Source organism: Callospermophilus lateralis, chromosome 19, assembly GCF_048772815.1.
Source record: "Callospermophilus lateralis isolate mCalLat2 chromosome 19, mCalLat2.hap1, whole genome shotgun sequence".
Classification (NCBI taxonomy): domain Eukaryota; kingdom Metazoa; phylum Chordata; class Mammalia; order Rodentia; family Sciuridae; genus Callospermophilus; species Callospermophilus lateralis.
Genome location: NC_135323.1, coordinates 3416574 through 3429867, shown reverse-complemented (window position 1 = coordinate 3429867; position 13294 = coordinate 3416574). Strand labels below are relative to the sequence as shown.

Below are 13294 nucleotides of genomic sequence, written 5' to 3'. Positions count from 1 at the left end.
CTGTCATGGAAGGCGGGAAGGATGGGGCAGTTCTTCAGGGGGAGGGAAGAGACTGACCTGTCCCATGCTGGATAAGTAATCATCCCTCCATCCATCCCTCCATCCATCCATCCATCCATCCATCCATCCCTCCATCCCTCCATCCCTCCCTCCATCCATCCATCCCTCCCTCCATCCATCCCTCCATCCATCCATCCATCCATCCATCCATTCATCCATCCCTCCATCCCTCCCTCCATCCATCCATCCCTCCCTCCATCCATCCCTCCATCCATTCATCCATCCCTCCATCCCTCCCTCCATCCATCCATCCCTCCCTCCATCCATCCCTCCATCCATCCATCCATCCATCCATCCCTCCATCCATCCATCCCTCCATCCATCCATCCATTCATCCATCCCTCCATCCCTCCCTCCATCCCTCCATCCATCCCTCCCTCCATCCATCCATCCCTCCCTCCATCCATCCCTCCATCCATCCATCCATCCATCCATCCATTCATCCATCCCTCCATCCCTCCCTCCATCCATCCATCCCTCCCTCCATCCATCCCTCCATCCATCCATCCATCCATCCATCCCTCCATCCATCCATCCCTCCATCCATCCATCCCTCCATCCATCCATCCATCCATCCATCCCTCCATCCATCCCTCCATCCATCCCTCCAAGAAAACTTCTGGCCCAGGGAGCATTGGACTGAGCAGCCACCAGGGAGCCCTGGGGAAGAGAAGAAAGGGGTAACGAGGCAGAGGAAGGGAAGAAGGACCCTGTGCTTCCCGGAGCCACACGGAGACCATCACCCATGTCTGTAGGACCCTCGAGCTAAGAGCGCGTGTTATGCTTTTATGAGCTTGAAAAAAACGAAAAGAATCTCTCATGTTCTATAAAAAGGAATGAAAAAAAAAAAAAGCTAGGACGTTTAAGTTCCCCACGAGCGTTCATCAAGAACCATGGACACGTCACCCCAGGGACTCTCTCACAGCCTGCCCATCAGGGCTCCTGCCTGGCGACCGTCGGAGAGCTGCCCTCTGAGAGTGTCCGCGACTTACATAGGAAACCTTGCCACCTGCCCGTGACAGCCAGAGCCGTTCACTGGACCTGAGCCTTGGTTTGAACCCAGCATGCTCCGGAGGTCTGCCGCCGTCCCTTGTCACGACCAGAAATGTCACTCTCTCCTCCCACCTTACTCTTTCTCTCCACATTTTGACTGTTTTAAATTCCTTCAGCATACCATGAGCTTGGAACTGCATGTTGGGTAGCCAGCCCTTGGCCCTGGTGGAAGAAACACACCCCAGCCCGGTACTACCAGGTGCATCCCGTTGGGGAGAACAGGCCCCTACTGTAAGGAACAAGAGGTTTCGATCAGTGGTGGTTATTTATCAATATGCCTTATTATTTGTCCTGGTTTTAGAGCCAGGATACATTCAATGCATTTTCAAAAATAGAAATAGTTCCACCTTATAGGTCAATAGCATATAAATAGAAAATTGGGTGCCTGTGGTTGAGACTGGAGGTGACAGGAGTATGAAGACAAGGTTACAAATATGCAGACGATGAAGGCCAACCCAGTGGACAGAATGGAGCCTCTCATTGGACTCTGAGCTTCCTAGCAGGCAAAGTGAAAAGAACCACCAGACAACCCTTGGTTTGAGGAGGGGGAAAGAAGATGCTTATTACTGGGAAGCAGCCAAAGCTTTTGTACTCCACGTTCAGAGTGTCATGTAACTCCATGTTCTATCTGAATTGATCAGCCGGCTCTTCAGTAAAACTGTGTACACATGTGCATAAATGATCTTCCCCAAACACCCCAACACGTGGCTCTCTGACCACGCTTGGTGAACAACAAATGGGCCTCGTCACTTCTGTTCTCGGGAAGCTGAGAGCCCCATGTGATTAGAGCAAGCTTCCTGCCCCGGGACCCGAGTTCTTTCCCTTTATAGCACTGAAAAGTCAACGTGCAACTGCCCCGGCCTCACCTAACTCACTGAAGCCCTCCCCGCCGGTGGTTACCAAAGGGAGCAGATTGGAAAACACGCCCGTATCATGCCACTGCTTCTGTCTCTCTGGTAACTTCTCAGAAATGCGGTGTTGAAAGTCAGACTCCACAGCTAAAGTTAGCAACGGTATCGGGCTGTTGAGTAAGAGGGGTCAGCTCGCAGCTGTTCCCCGAGCCTCTGAGCTGGGTGGCGTGGGCACTCGGTGCAGGAGAATCAATTACAGAGAACCTTGTCAAGATGGCCCAAACTCAGCCCTAAATAATTGAATTCTCTGCCAAACCCTGTCCACTGTCGTTATCTAGGAATGTGATTATGCAGCTACATCAAGCAACTAAAATTAGTGTAGTGTAAAAACACCTTGGCCATCTCAGAGTGGAAGAATTGACATTTGGATTTAGAAAAAGCCGATAGTTGAACGTGTTTGGCCGCATCCGACGCTCCCCCCACCCTCCGCCGTGCTGACAAAATCTGTGTTATGTGGCCGGTGCAGCGAGATAGGTGGAAGGGGCCAAGTGGATATTTAGTCCAAGGTGATTTTCTGTGCTCCTTGGGCCTGGGCTGCCACAGAAGGGGATGTACTTCATCAGAATCTTATGTTACAGCTCCCCAAGTTGTAAACTCTGAAGGTGCCCACATGCTTTCCTGGGATAAGATTAGAAGAGTGACACTTTTAATGTCATCTGAGCCTTCAGTCTGAAGTCAAAAGATGTGCCTACACCGAGCATCAGGAGAAGAACAGGAAATATACAGCGAGAACAGCTCCTAGCCCCCTGTCTCGCACAGCTGCCATATAGTGACAGCGAGTTTATGTAATTATCACACAATCTTATGAAGGAGGGACCTTTATGATCTCCATTTTCCAAATGAGGAAACTGGAGTTCAGAGAGGCTAAGTAACTTGTGCAAGATCACACAGCTAGTAAGTGGGACACTTGGGTCAGCCTTGTACCAGTTTGTGTATCCCGTGGGAATTAATCTACCACCACACAGCACATCCCCGATGATCCTTTGGGTGTTTTTTGACACGAGAAAGATATTTCAAATTTTATGAACTGTATTTATCATCTACCGTTTTGTTACACGTTGGATACACCTTGAATCTGGGAGGACAGGGAAACAACTGTCGTTAATATATTGCAAATGAATGTATCACAGTTGACATTTCAGAATAAAGATTGTCTTTAAAACACGAGAAAGTGGGGAGCATGTGAAATTCTATCACAGCATAAAACACAGTGGTGAATACAGGGTCGTGATGCGGGGTGGGGGGGGGTCCTACCTGGGAATGTGTCCAGGTCCCAGCCCAGCACTGCTCCCCCAAGCTGTAAGCCCTCAGTGACCCCAGAGCCAGCTCGAGGCTGGTTTCCTTCCCATTCCCGGGGTCCCAGGAAGAGCTGCCACCCGTCCTGGGAAGGACGTGGCAGAACGTGTCAGGAGTCTGCTCTTTCTCTGCACATGGCAAACATGAGCTGCCAGTATCATTGTATCATTTACAAATCGCCCCTTTAGATAGGAAATCAGAGAGAGCAAGAGGGAGAACGGAGGCTGAACCCGTCTGGGTTTGTTTTTGCCGAGCGCCGGGGGCTGCCCACAGTATCCTCCTCTGGATTCTGGTTCTCGGTGGCCGCTGATAAGCTTAGGAACTCAGGTCTCCCACTTCCAAGCTCCCAGGGCTGAACCCCGGGGGCCGAGAGCGTTGTCTCGGGGCCGGTCCCCTCTCTCTCTCCCGCTCTCTCCAAGAACTAAATTAGCGGAGAGGGCTTGGTTAGCGCGTTGGGCAAGCTGTGCCCAAAATAGCCCTTTCCATTTCGGTGGCTTCAACTTTGCAGCTGCCGCGTCTCTTCGTGGTCTGGGAAGAAAACTTTCACATCCAGAGTTGCTGATGCGGACTTTCTTTCTTTCCCCTCTCGGCTTGACGAGCGCTTGGCTCCTGACAGAAGCCGTTTGGCTCCCGGCTCTGTAGTTGGGAAGAAGTTGGGTCCCTAGATCCCCGCCACCTCTCATTGATGCGTTGAGCCTCAGAGGGACTGGCACTGCGTGTAAGCATGTTGGCGTCTCCAGGGGTCCTCCTGCATTCCTACGGTGTGCCCATGATCCTGCCCGCAGCACCCTACTTCCCTGGACCCATTCAGGTAACGCAAGGTCTCTGCCAGCCGGCGACTTAACTCCAGCGCGCTCAGAGTAATAATTGGAATTTTTATGGTTGAGAAAGCAAACACTTTTAATACAGGAAAAAGCCCTCGTGTAGTCAGTGAGGAGACAGTAGGAAATCTAAAAGATGGATCACCCTAATCTGGCTATTGACATCTCTCATGGCTGAATAAATGGTGTAGTTGAGCTATATTTGCTTGTATTGATCTGACTGCTGTTTAACATTCATGCCTTGGCTTTGGGAGGTTGACCACAGGGCACAAGATCTGCGTTCCTTCCCAGCTTTCCGAGGGGCTCCGTCTCCCCGAGCCAGGTCACGAGGCAGAGTGACTTATCATGAGGTGACGCGGTGAAGAGTTGTGGCCCAGGAAATAAAGGGAGCGTCCAGCAGGCAGCGATTCCTGGGTCGCCCCAGACGGGCTGTCTTTTTTCTGAGAAAGCCGCCCCTCCGCCACCCTGAATTTGGGTGGTGGCGCTGAGTCAAGCAGGGACACCCCGTCGCTGGTTCCCTCAGGCACTTGGAGGTGGTGCTAGGAACCCCACACCAGCTGTTCACATCTTAACGATGGCAAGACAGAGGAGGGTGGTGACCGGTGCTGGTGTCGGGGCGGGCACTGCTGTGTGGACAGGGTCATCTGCCTCGAGAAGCGTGGACCTCATTCTCTCCCTCGCCCTGAGTCCACCTGTGTGCTGTAAGCACTGCTCCCGGGGGACGTCCGGGCTTCTCTGGGAGGCTGGCCTCTGCAGAGCCTGGCTGTGGTGGCCAGTCAGGTGGCTTTCACTGTTGCTCATGGAGAATGGTCACCCCTTTGTGATCAATTCTGCACCTTCTTTCCATGGGAAGGAAAAAAAAAAAACATATTTAGTGTGTCCCTTCCCATTCACTCTGCACCCCAAACCCCTGTGTTTGAAAATTCTGCAACACTCTTACGCTTTGATTCAAATTTCTGGGGAGGATTCTGGTCAAATTCTATTTCTTTCTCCTCTTCCGACTCCTTTGCTGTTACGTTTAGGAATTAGAGAGTCCGGGTGGTTAGGGCTGTTCAGGGTGATTCTGAAGAACAGCCAAACCTCTGTCTCCCTGGATGTGTGGCCTTTGCTCCATTTGGTGGCTTCTGTCCTCCACGTATAGGTAGACAGGCCACCGCAAGATGGCTCCTGGCAGTCAGCAGGGACAGGGCTCTGTCCTTCCTGGCACGGGCAGGCCAGGGGGGCAGGACTGGGCTTCCGGACTTGTCGGAGGAGGGAGGGAAAGCAAACACTAGGCCTTTTGCTTCTATTGCAAACTTGGGGTGAAGGTCAGCGGTTGGAGGTTTGTCAGACCCTCTGCCGCCCCGGCCGATAAATAATCACAGGCAAATCGTGCTGCTCACTCTATGCTGATTGATGCTGAAATTGCTCCTGAAAGTTCTCATAAGTTCCTGTTATGGATTAAGTGCCGGTGTAGGAAAAATAACGGCACCCACTGAAATGGGTGAATGTAATCAGGTTTAATGGACTCGAGAGCTTGTTGGGAATTAAATAACTATCGATTTGCTGGAATGTTGCTGTCATTACGAAATGCCACTCTGGACATATTACCCCAGTGATAGATGAGAAGACGCAGGGGCCAGCTAAGAAATTGGGGAGGCCCTGTTTCTTTTCCCTTTGCAGGAAGCATTTGGGAAACATATCCAGTGACTTTGGGTTGGAACAAGTGATTTTACTTGCAAATCTCAGCCCCGTCCTCTTTATTTTCTCAGCCAATGGCGCTCTCACCAGGGGAGCAGTTGACTGAGGACCCTCTGGACCCACAGCGGGACATGCTTCCTGTGGCTTCCCTGTCCCCCTCTGGCACCCACAGAGAGGCTGTGTCCAGAGGGACACTGGCTGGATTTCTGGCTTGCTGAGACAGCCATGTTGTGTACCCTCTGGCATCCCCCCGTAGAGTTATGTTTGCAAGAGGAGGAGGAGATGCCAAGGGAAAGAGAGCTGTAGCCCCGACAGGCACTCGGCTCTCAGACGATGCCCCTCCTGCCCGCTGCTCTGCCTGCCGGCCACTCCAGCAGCTTGCCCACCACCTCCTTGACCTTTGCTGGTTTCTTCCCAACTCAGGATGCAAGGCCTTCCTGAAGGGACTCAAGGCACTGTCAGCCCCTGAGCAATGTCACCAGCAAGACATTCAAGTGATCAAAATAAAGAGTGTGTTCTCTATTTGTGGCAGAGATGGCCCCAAGCCTGGAGACGTGGGAGCAGAGTGACCCTGGACCCTTGGAAGGGCTGCTGTGTCTGACTTTGAGATACCTCTGGAGGTCTCGCCATGCTCAATAGCCCTGTGGCAGAGGGGGCTCCCTTTCATGATACCCTCCAGTGCCACTTTAGAAATTCAGACCAACATGGCCCCATCGTTGTCGGCCAATTAAAGAAAAATAGAACTGACCAGCCATTTGCTTGCCAGGTTTTGAGCAAGTACCTACTTAGTCCTGCGAAGACGGCAGAGGAGGAGTTTCCTGATGGTTCCAGGGAGGTTCTCATACAGACTCTTTCCCTAGGTGTGTTCGGAGTGTAGGTTCGGCGGTTACCCTGGACCTTACTGTCCATCATCCAGGGAAAGCAGACTCTACCATATTGGATTCCCCACCGCCATTATTCTGTGTCTTAACTTGTTGAATATATGTAGCCAAATTGTCTATCCAGCTAGCTGTTGAGATAATCCTGGGATGAATTCAGAGGATTGAGCTGAGCCAGTTTGGATTGTTTCATGGGTGCAAAGAGGCCAAAAAGAAGAGGAAATGAGTAGCATTATTAAGAATTCTGCAAAAGCATGAGGCCTCCCGCTGGGTACAGATTCCCAACCTCGATGTCCTTGAATAAGAAGACCTGGTACATGCTCCACAGAGCTCTTTACTTATGTCTAAATTTCTCAGGATATCTTCAGTGATTGGCAAGTTATCTCACCTGCTCACCCAGGAGGTCAAGGCCATTGCCAAAGTCATTCTGGAGCTCCAAACCTGCCAAGGTCACTTGCCAAAGCCATGGGTCACGGTCACACACTGCCAAAACCATGGCTTCAGACCTCACCGTCTGCTTGCCTGGCACTCGGGTCTAAGGAGCCCTTGGCTGTGTGTTCCATGTGTGGCCCAGCACACCTCGGTCTAGATGTCTGCCACCGCTCCTGGCTAGTCACTCTTCCTGCCATTCAAAGGGCTGTCTCATCCTCCTCTTGAGGAAGATGATTTTCCTGGCTGAGGGCGGAGGGTGGAGCCACACTGCTCACTTGGTTTTCTGTTTGCCACACACTTCCTTTGACCTCAGGCACTGTGCTACAGTGCTGACCTGTGGGCTTACAGCCCAGTAGAAGCAGCAGCACCCAGACCCCAGGCTGTACTGTTCCACAGAGCTGGCCAGAGGGAGCGATGGTATCACAGAGACCAGCTAACCAGGGAGAAGGATCATCTCCACGCATTTTCAAGTTGGGTAGCAGTGGTCTGCTATCCCTCATCGGCAATTCTAAGTCCCCATAAGCTCTGAAAAAAATCAACCCTTTTTCAAGTTTCACACCAAATTTCATTTGAGAACAAGGCTTGACCTGAAATGGTGTACGGTTATTTATAGACTTTCTTTATTCCAGTTACTGTAAATATTCATATATTTTGCTGTGGGAATATTTATGTGTTTGATTTCAGGGTGTTGTCCTGGGTCCTGCTGAGGGTTTTACATAATCAGTGTTACCACCAAAATTCCTTTCTAAAGAAGAAATCCCCCTTTCCCTCCACAAAAAAAAAAAAAAAAAAAAAAATATCTGAATGAGAAAATACAGATCACTCTCAGGGTCTCAGGAAAGGAGTCGCAGATTCACCTTGTGGCTCTCCTTTTGCATATGGAGAACCTAAAGTCTACACTTGGAGAAAGGGAATGAGCCCAAGGTCACAAAGAATGTCCACCGGATAGTTGTGATGTGGGCTGGATTTGTGGGATTTCTGCAACCCTCTTAGCCACCCGCCTGCCCCTGTGACTGAGGTGTAGGCTCAGGGATGCTTATGAAATCGCGGAGATGGCGCAGCCAGGTGCTTCTTAGAGTTAGAAAGAGGTGGGACTGGAGTGGCCCTGGGAGGCAGCAGAAGGTGTCCCCGGGCTGGAAAGGACAAGCACCCCCAGCAGAAGGGAAGAGTAGGATACATGCGTGGAGGTGATCGGGCTCTAAAGATGGGGCTTCAGTGTGTTCCCCGCCTGTGGGCGCCGTGGCATTGGACAGTGTTTAGACAGATCTCCCAAGTGAAAGTCAGAGGCCAGCAGGAGCTGGAGGAATCTCATGAGCGCTGGGCTCCAGGATCCCTTCCCAGGACCCGCTGCAGGCGGATGCTCAAGTCCCTGGGTGGGTGTCCAGCTGACCCTTTGCCATCCCCCGCTCTGAGCCAGTGGTTCCTCCAAGGTCTTCTACCTTGAGCTCCCCGGGGCTAGACAGTGGCGGGTCTCTGCCAGCAAATGCCTCTGTGACGTGGGAGTGGTGGGTCACCCAAACCCTGTGCTGAATTTCAAAGCAGAAATCAGCTGTGTTGAAACTGGCCACGAACCTAACCAGAGGTGTGCGTCCACATGGACAGCGGCGCTGGGGATTTTTGAAGTGCTGATTTTCACAGGGGACTAGAGGAAGCCCCCGGGGGAGGGGAGAGGCCCAAGGGGGAGCTCGCTAGTAATTTGGACACGTTTCTGGTTAGACTTAGAAACAGAAGCTTGTTTTGCTCGGTGGCTGGGGACCCATTCCCAGGCCTGAACACAGCTGTCCCGTGGTGCCGTCCGCGCGTGTGCACCGTCTGCTGGTTGGGAGAGACCTCGAGATGGATGCCTGATATAAATGCTCCTGGTGTCCTTTACATGGAGCTTGGAGGCCACTCCATCTTAGTCACCAAGTGGCTTTTCTGTGCTGCCAACGAGGCCATGTCAACAGCAGACTAAATTAAACAGTCAGAGAGGTGGCAAAGAGAATTTGGAGTCAGACGGGTCCAGGTTGATGTATTGGCTCGGGTGTGCACTAAGCTCGTGGCCTTGGGGCTTGTCAATTAACCTCACCAAGCCTCAGTTTGCTTGCCTGCGGCCATGCCTGACTCGCAGGAGTACCTCCCTCGCAGGAATACCTCTCTTGCAAAGTTGTTGTGAGCTTTCAATGCAATTCACTCTCTCTCCAGTTGGCAGTTATTTATTGAGTACCTACTATGTGCCAGGCAGTTATTTATTGAGTACCTACTATGTGCCTACCAACAGGAAGTTTACATTATAACATATAAGGAAAGTCACACACCTACACACACACACACACACACACACACACATGTGCGTGCACATATATGTGTATGTATACATATATGATTATGTGTTCAATATCATTCTGGGTGGGTAGACTGTAGGTGTTTCTTAAGGACTGTTTTATCTGCAAGTGACCAAAATCTAAGTCATACTGGTTAGAGCGGGGACAAAAGAGCATCTGGGTTCATCCAGCTCCTGGCACAGTTAGATCTAGGTGCTCTGGTTCTCTGCCCCACGTCGCAGCAGTTGCCTCTACTTGGTCTTCGTGCACAAGCACACTGCCTCCGAGTGGAGGTAAAGATGGTCCTTGGCAACTCCATACCTACACCCCGCCTCCCCAGTCTTTCTGGCTGAAATTCCAGAGGCAGCCTCCATGGCTGATCCGAGTCCATGCCCATCCATCCTGCTATCTTGAGAGCAGCGTCAGGGTCCCTGGAGCACCGTGGACTGTGTTTGGAGTTCAAATCAGGGTCCTGTTTCCAAAATGACAGAGCTGGAGAGGCACAAACCAGGTTCTCGTGATCAACAACGGGGGAGGTGGGGAGGGGGCTTTTGCAGACCCACAAACGTGCCCTTTGTCCCCTAAACTCCACACACACCATCCTCAGGGAGGAGAGTGGTGGGGCTCTGACTTCAGGCATCCTGATCGCCTGTCGCTGTGGCCCATAATCACCAGGCAATCATGCTGGCTCCTGGTCCATGACCAGAATTCTAAAATGTCCTGAAGTCAGATATGGGCACTTTACCCATCATATCCCCCCCCGACCCCCGGGTTTTCAACAGGGGTGCCTCCCAGCAGGGTGTTGGGGACAGTGCCAATCCCTCACAGGCTCAGACACCACCATCCAGAGAAGTCGAGGAGATCTCTCCAGGACACCTGGCACCACAGTCATGGAGACCAGTCAAGGGTCCCCAGGGCCTGCCGCCACTTCTTTTGCTAGCCATGTGAAAATAAATAAATGAGGGCAGGAAATCCAAGCTCTGTGGTTCAGTTTGGAGGAACAGGGCCCTTCCACTGTTCAAGAGCACTCAGAGATGCTCGGGACTTGCCTGGTTCCATTTTATAGAAATGTACTTTTTTTTAATTAAAAGATTAAAGGGACACTGTCAATCTCTTCTGATTAATATCAGTCCTATAAAAGGGATGTGTTTCTGCAGCAGCCATCTGTCATTTTGATCATTTTAAAGGCATGCTATATCAGCAAGTATGCTTTTTATAATACGCTGGCACAGGGCGGGAGGCTGGAGCACCGACGGATCTCACTCTCTGCTGCTCCACTGTGTAGCAATCTGAGCCTTCGTGTTGACGCCGGGCCCCCTCCCTGGCTTTTAAAGGTTGGTCTGCGTAAGTGCTGTGGATGATTTATGATGGAGACACTCACCCTGTTTATGTTTCTCTCCTGTCTAAAGATAGACCAGTCTTGCACGCACCCCACTAGCATGCGCAGAGTCCACATATCCTCTTGATTAACTGTTGATTCCTACGAGGGGTCCGGAAAAGTTGCACTCCATGCTCAGAAGGTCCCTTCCTCTGGGCAGCTGGGACGGCTGTTTTTGGCAAGGGTCATTTTCTAGATTGAGCTCTTCAGGCTTGCAAACATCAGAGGCAAAGGCTCCGTGAAACTCATTCATTTGTTAAAATACTTCTTTATTGATCGTGGGTTTCTTATAGGGTTCTCTGGCAAGCTCTGGAGACAGTGAGATGACCAGGACACCAACTCTGTCCTTAGAGATCACAGAGAGGGTGAAGCCATGTCAACAGAGTCAGAAATCAATCATAGCAGCTGGGAGGTAGAGTTCTCAGCTCTCCACCCTCCCCCGCCAGCTCCATGAGGTCTTCATGCTGTTGGTGACGGGGGCCGTGGCAGGAGGGTGGCTGGCTGTAGGCTGGCTCACCATCCTTTCCAATGGACAGGGCTTCTGGTTCATTCCAGGGGACAAAGATTCTGTTTGTCTGTTTTTGAAGTGGGAAAATGACAGCATGGGCTCTCTCAAGCAGGGGCCAGCTCTGTGCCCACCCTGCTGAGGCTTGCATCTGGCTTAGGGTGGAACAGAGTTCAGCACATGGGCCACGGTGGGAGAAGGTGGCCTCCGTGGGGCTCCTTCCCTTTTCCCTCTACGCTGCACTGGTTACTGGGGGCGAGGAGGTTTGGGGACCCACCCAGGAGGCTGATAGCTTGTGCGTCCCACATTGTTCTTAGGAAGTGTCCTCTGAAGAACTTTCTTTTCAGTTCTTGAGAGAGCACAGTTAAGTAAAAAGAAAACAGAACTCACAGTAGCAAAAGCTGAGCGCAGCCATTGAGCCTGCCCGTGTGGCTCCTGGTAAGTCGCTTGACCTTTGTGAACCTTGACTTTTTCATGTGCGAAATTGGTGTGATCTCAAGGATGCTCTTCCCTCCACGAGGTCCCTGTTAGGATTCAAAGAGTTACAAGCGTTGCACCCTAGGCCTTTGCAGTGCATCCCCTGCGTCACTCAGAGGCGTGACAGAGTGCTCAAGGCTGCCCTTTGCACACAGTGGGTCTGAGTCGCACTGTGGCTCTGTGTGATGGGAGCGTCATCCCTCTGAGCGTCTCCACCTGAAAGCGGGGGCTTGGCCATGCCCACTTCAGCAGGATGCCGTGGGGACTTGGGCGTCGCCTGCTCCGTGGGGAACACCAGACCCAGTGACAGCATTGCCAGGTTGTCCTGTTTGTTCACCATGTCCCTGGTCACTGGGCTTCCCTTCCCTGTGTGAAGATGCTCGGGACAGGGCAGGGTGGGGCCCGGTCACGTCTCTCTGTCCTCGGTCTTAATGGAGATTCCTGGTGACCAAGGACAGGTGTTTTCAGCATAGCTGGAGAGCCTGGGGGTGCAGCCAGGCAGCCCAGTCCACCATCTCGGAGTTCAGTGCCCACAGGCTGAGGCCTGAGGACCGTGAAGCCCCCGGTCCCCTTCCCACTCCCTAAGTTAATAGCGGGAAGCTGGAGTTTAGGACGAAGGTGCCTGGAGGAGGGTTCTCGGGTCTCAGTCGTCAAACCTGCCTTTCCCCCTGACTCCCGCAGAACATACCAGAGCTGGGCGGCAAGAGGGGGAGGGTGGGCTCTGCAGGGGGGAGAGAGGCCCGTCCTCTCCCATGTGGCCACAGCCTTCTGAGGACAGACTCTTTGGGACCACCCACACCCCTGTTCCATGCAGCTCCTGGCACACTGTGGGCGCTTAATAAATGTTAAATAATAAGAATAGCTCCCATCTGTCAGTGCCCGGTGGCAGGGAGGATGTGTGAGTGCAGGCTGGCGCTGGGCAGCTTGTGGGAGCCTTTGAAGGGGAGAAGAGCTGGGGCCCGAGGTACTGGAGGTCCTGCAGCATCGCGGTGGCCGCCAAGCCCGCCAAGCCCGCCATGGGTCAGGTCCTGCTAGTGTGTTGTCAACTCAATGCCCACACACAATGCCAGCCCATCCCCATGGGGAGGCAGGGCCCAGGGGCTGCCCGGCCAGCAGCGCAGGGGCTTTGCTGAAGTTAGAAGGGGCGGAGGACCTGCCCGTTGAGTGGACGGAGTCATGTAGCCACACGTCCATTATTGTCCTGGAGGAACTGCCTACGGGGGCTGCTCAGGCCCAGGGAGCCCAGCCGCAGCAGCAGCTGCTCGTGTTGAGGCATGAGGTGCACACCAGGTGGGGGAGGACGGCGCTCACTTGCAGGACCTCGAGGACGAGGGGACCCGGCGGGCGGAGGCAGATGCTGTCGGGCTCTGGGCTCAGGAGCAGGCCTCCTGGTCCACCAGTCCACCTCCCGCCTCCTGGCCGGGCGCCTCCCGGTGTCCTTGACGAGGCTCTTCCTGCTCTGCCCAGTGTTCACCTCGTTCACCTGATACCCAGAAAGCC

The 13294-nt window shown here is 52.7% G+C and overlaps 1 protein-coding gene across 4 annotated transcripts in view; it reads left to right on the top strand.

Moving 5' to 3' along the window:
• Positions 1 to 3805: 3805 nt before the first annotated feature.
• Positions 3806 to 13294, top strand: part of Rbfox1 (RNA binding fox-1 homolog 1) — a 303442-nt gene continuing 293953 nt past the window's right edge. The window contains exon 1 of one of the 4 annotated variants that reach the window (XM_076840763.2): positions 3806 to 4131. In XM_076840763.2, the coding sequence (XP_076696878.1) occupies positions 4045 to 4131 (87 nt within the window). In that variant the 5' untranslated portion in view covers positions 3806 to 4044. The remainder of the gene's footprint in view (positions 4132 to 13294) is intronic. The other 3 variants (XM_076840765.2, XM_076840764.2, XM_076840766.2) reach the window with 3 other exon arrangements.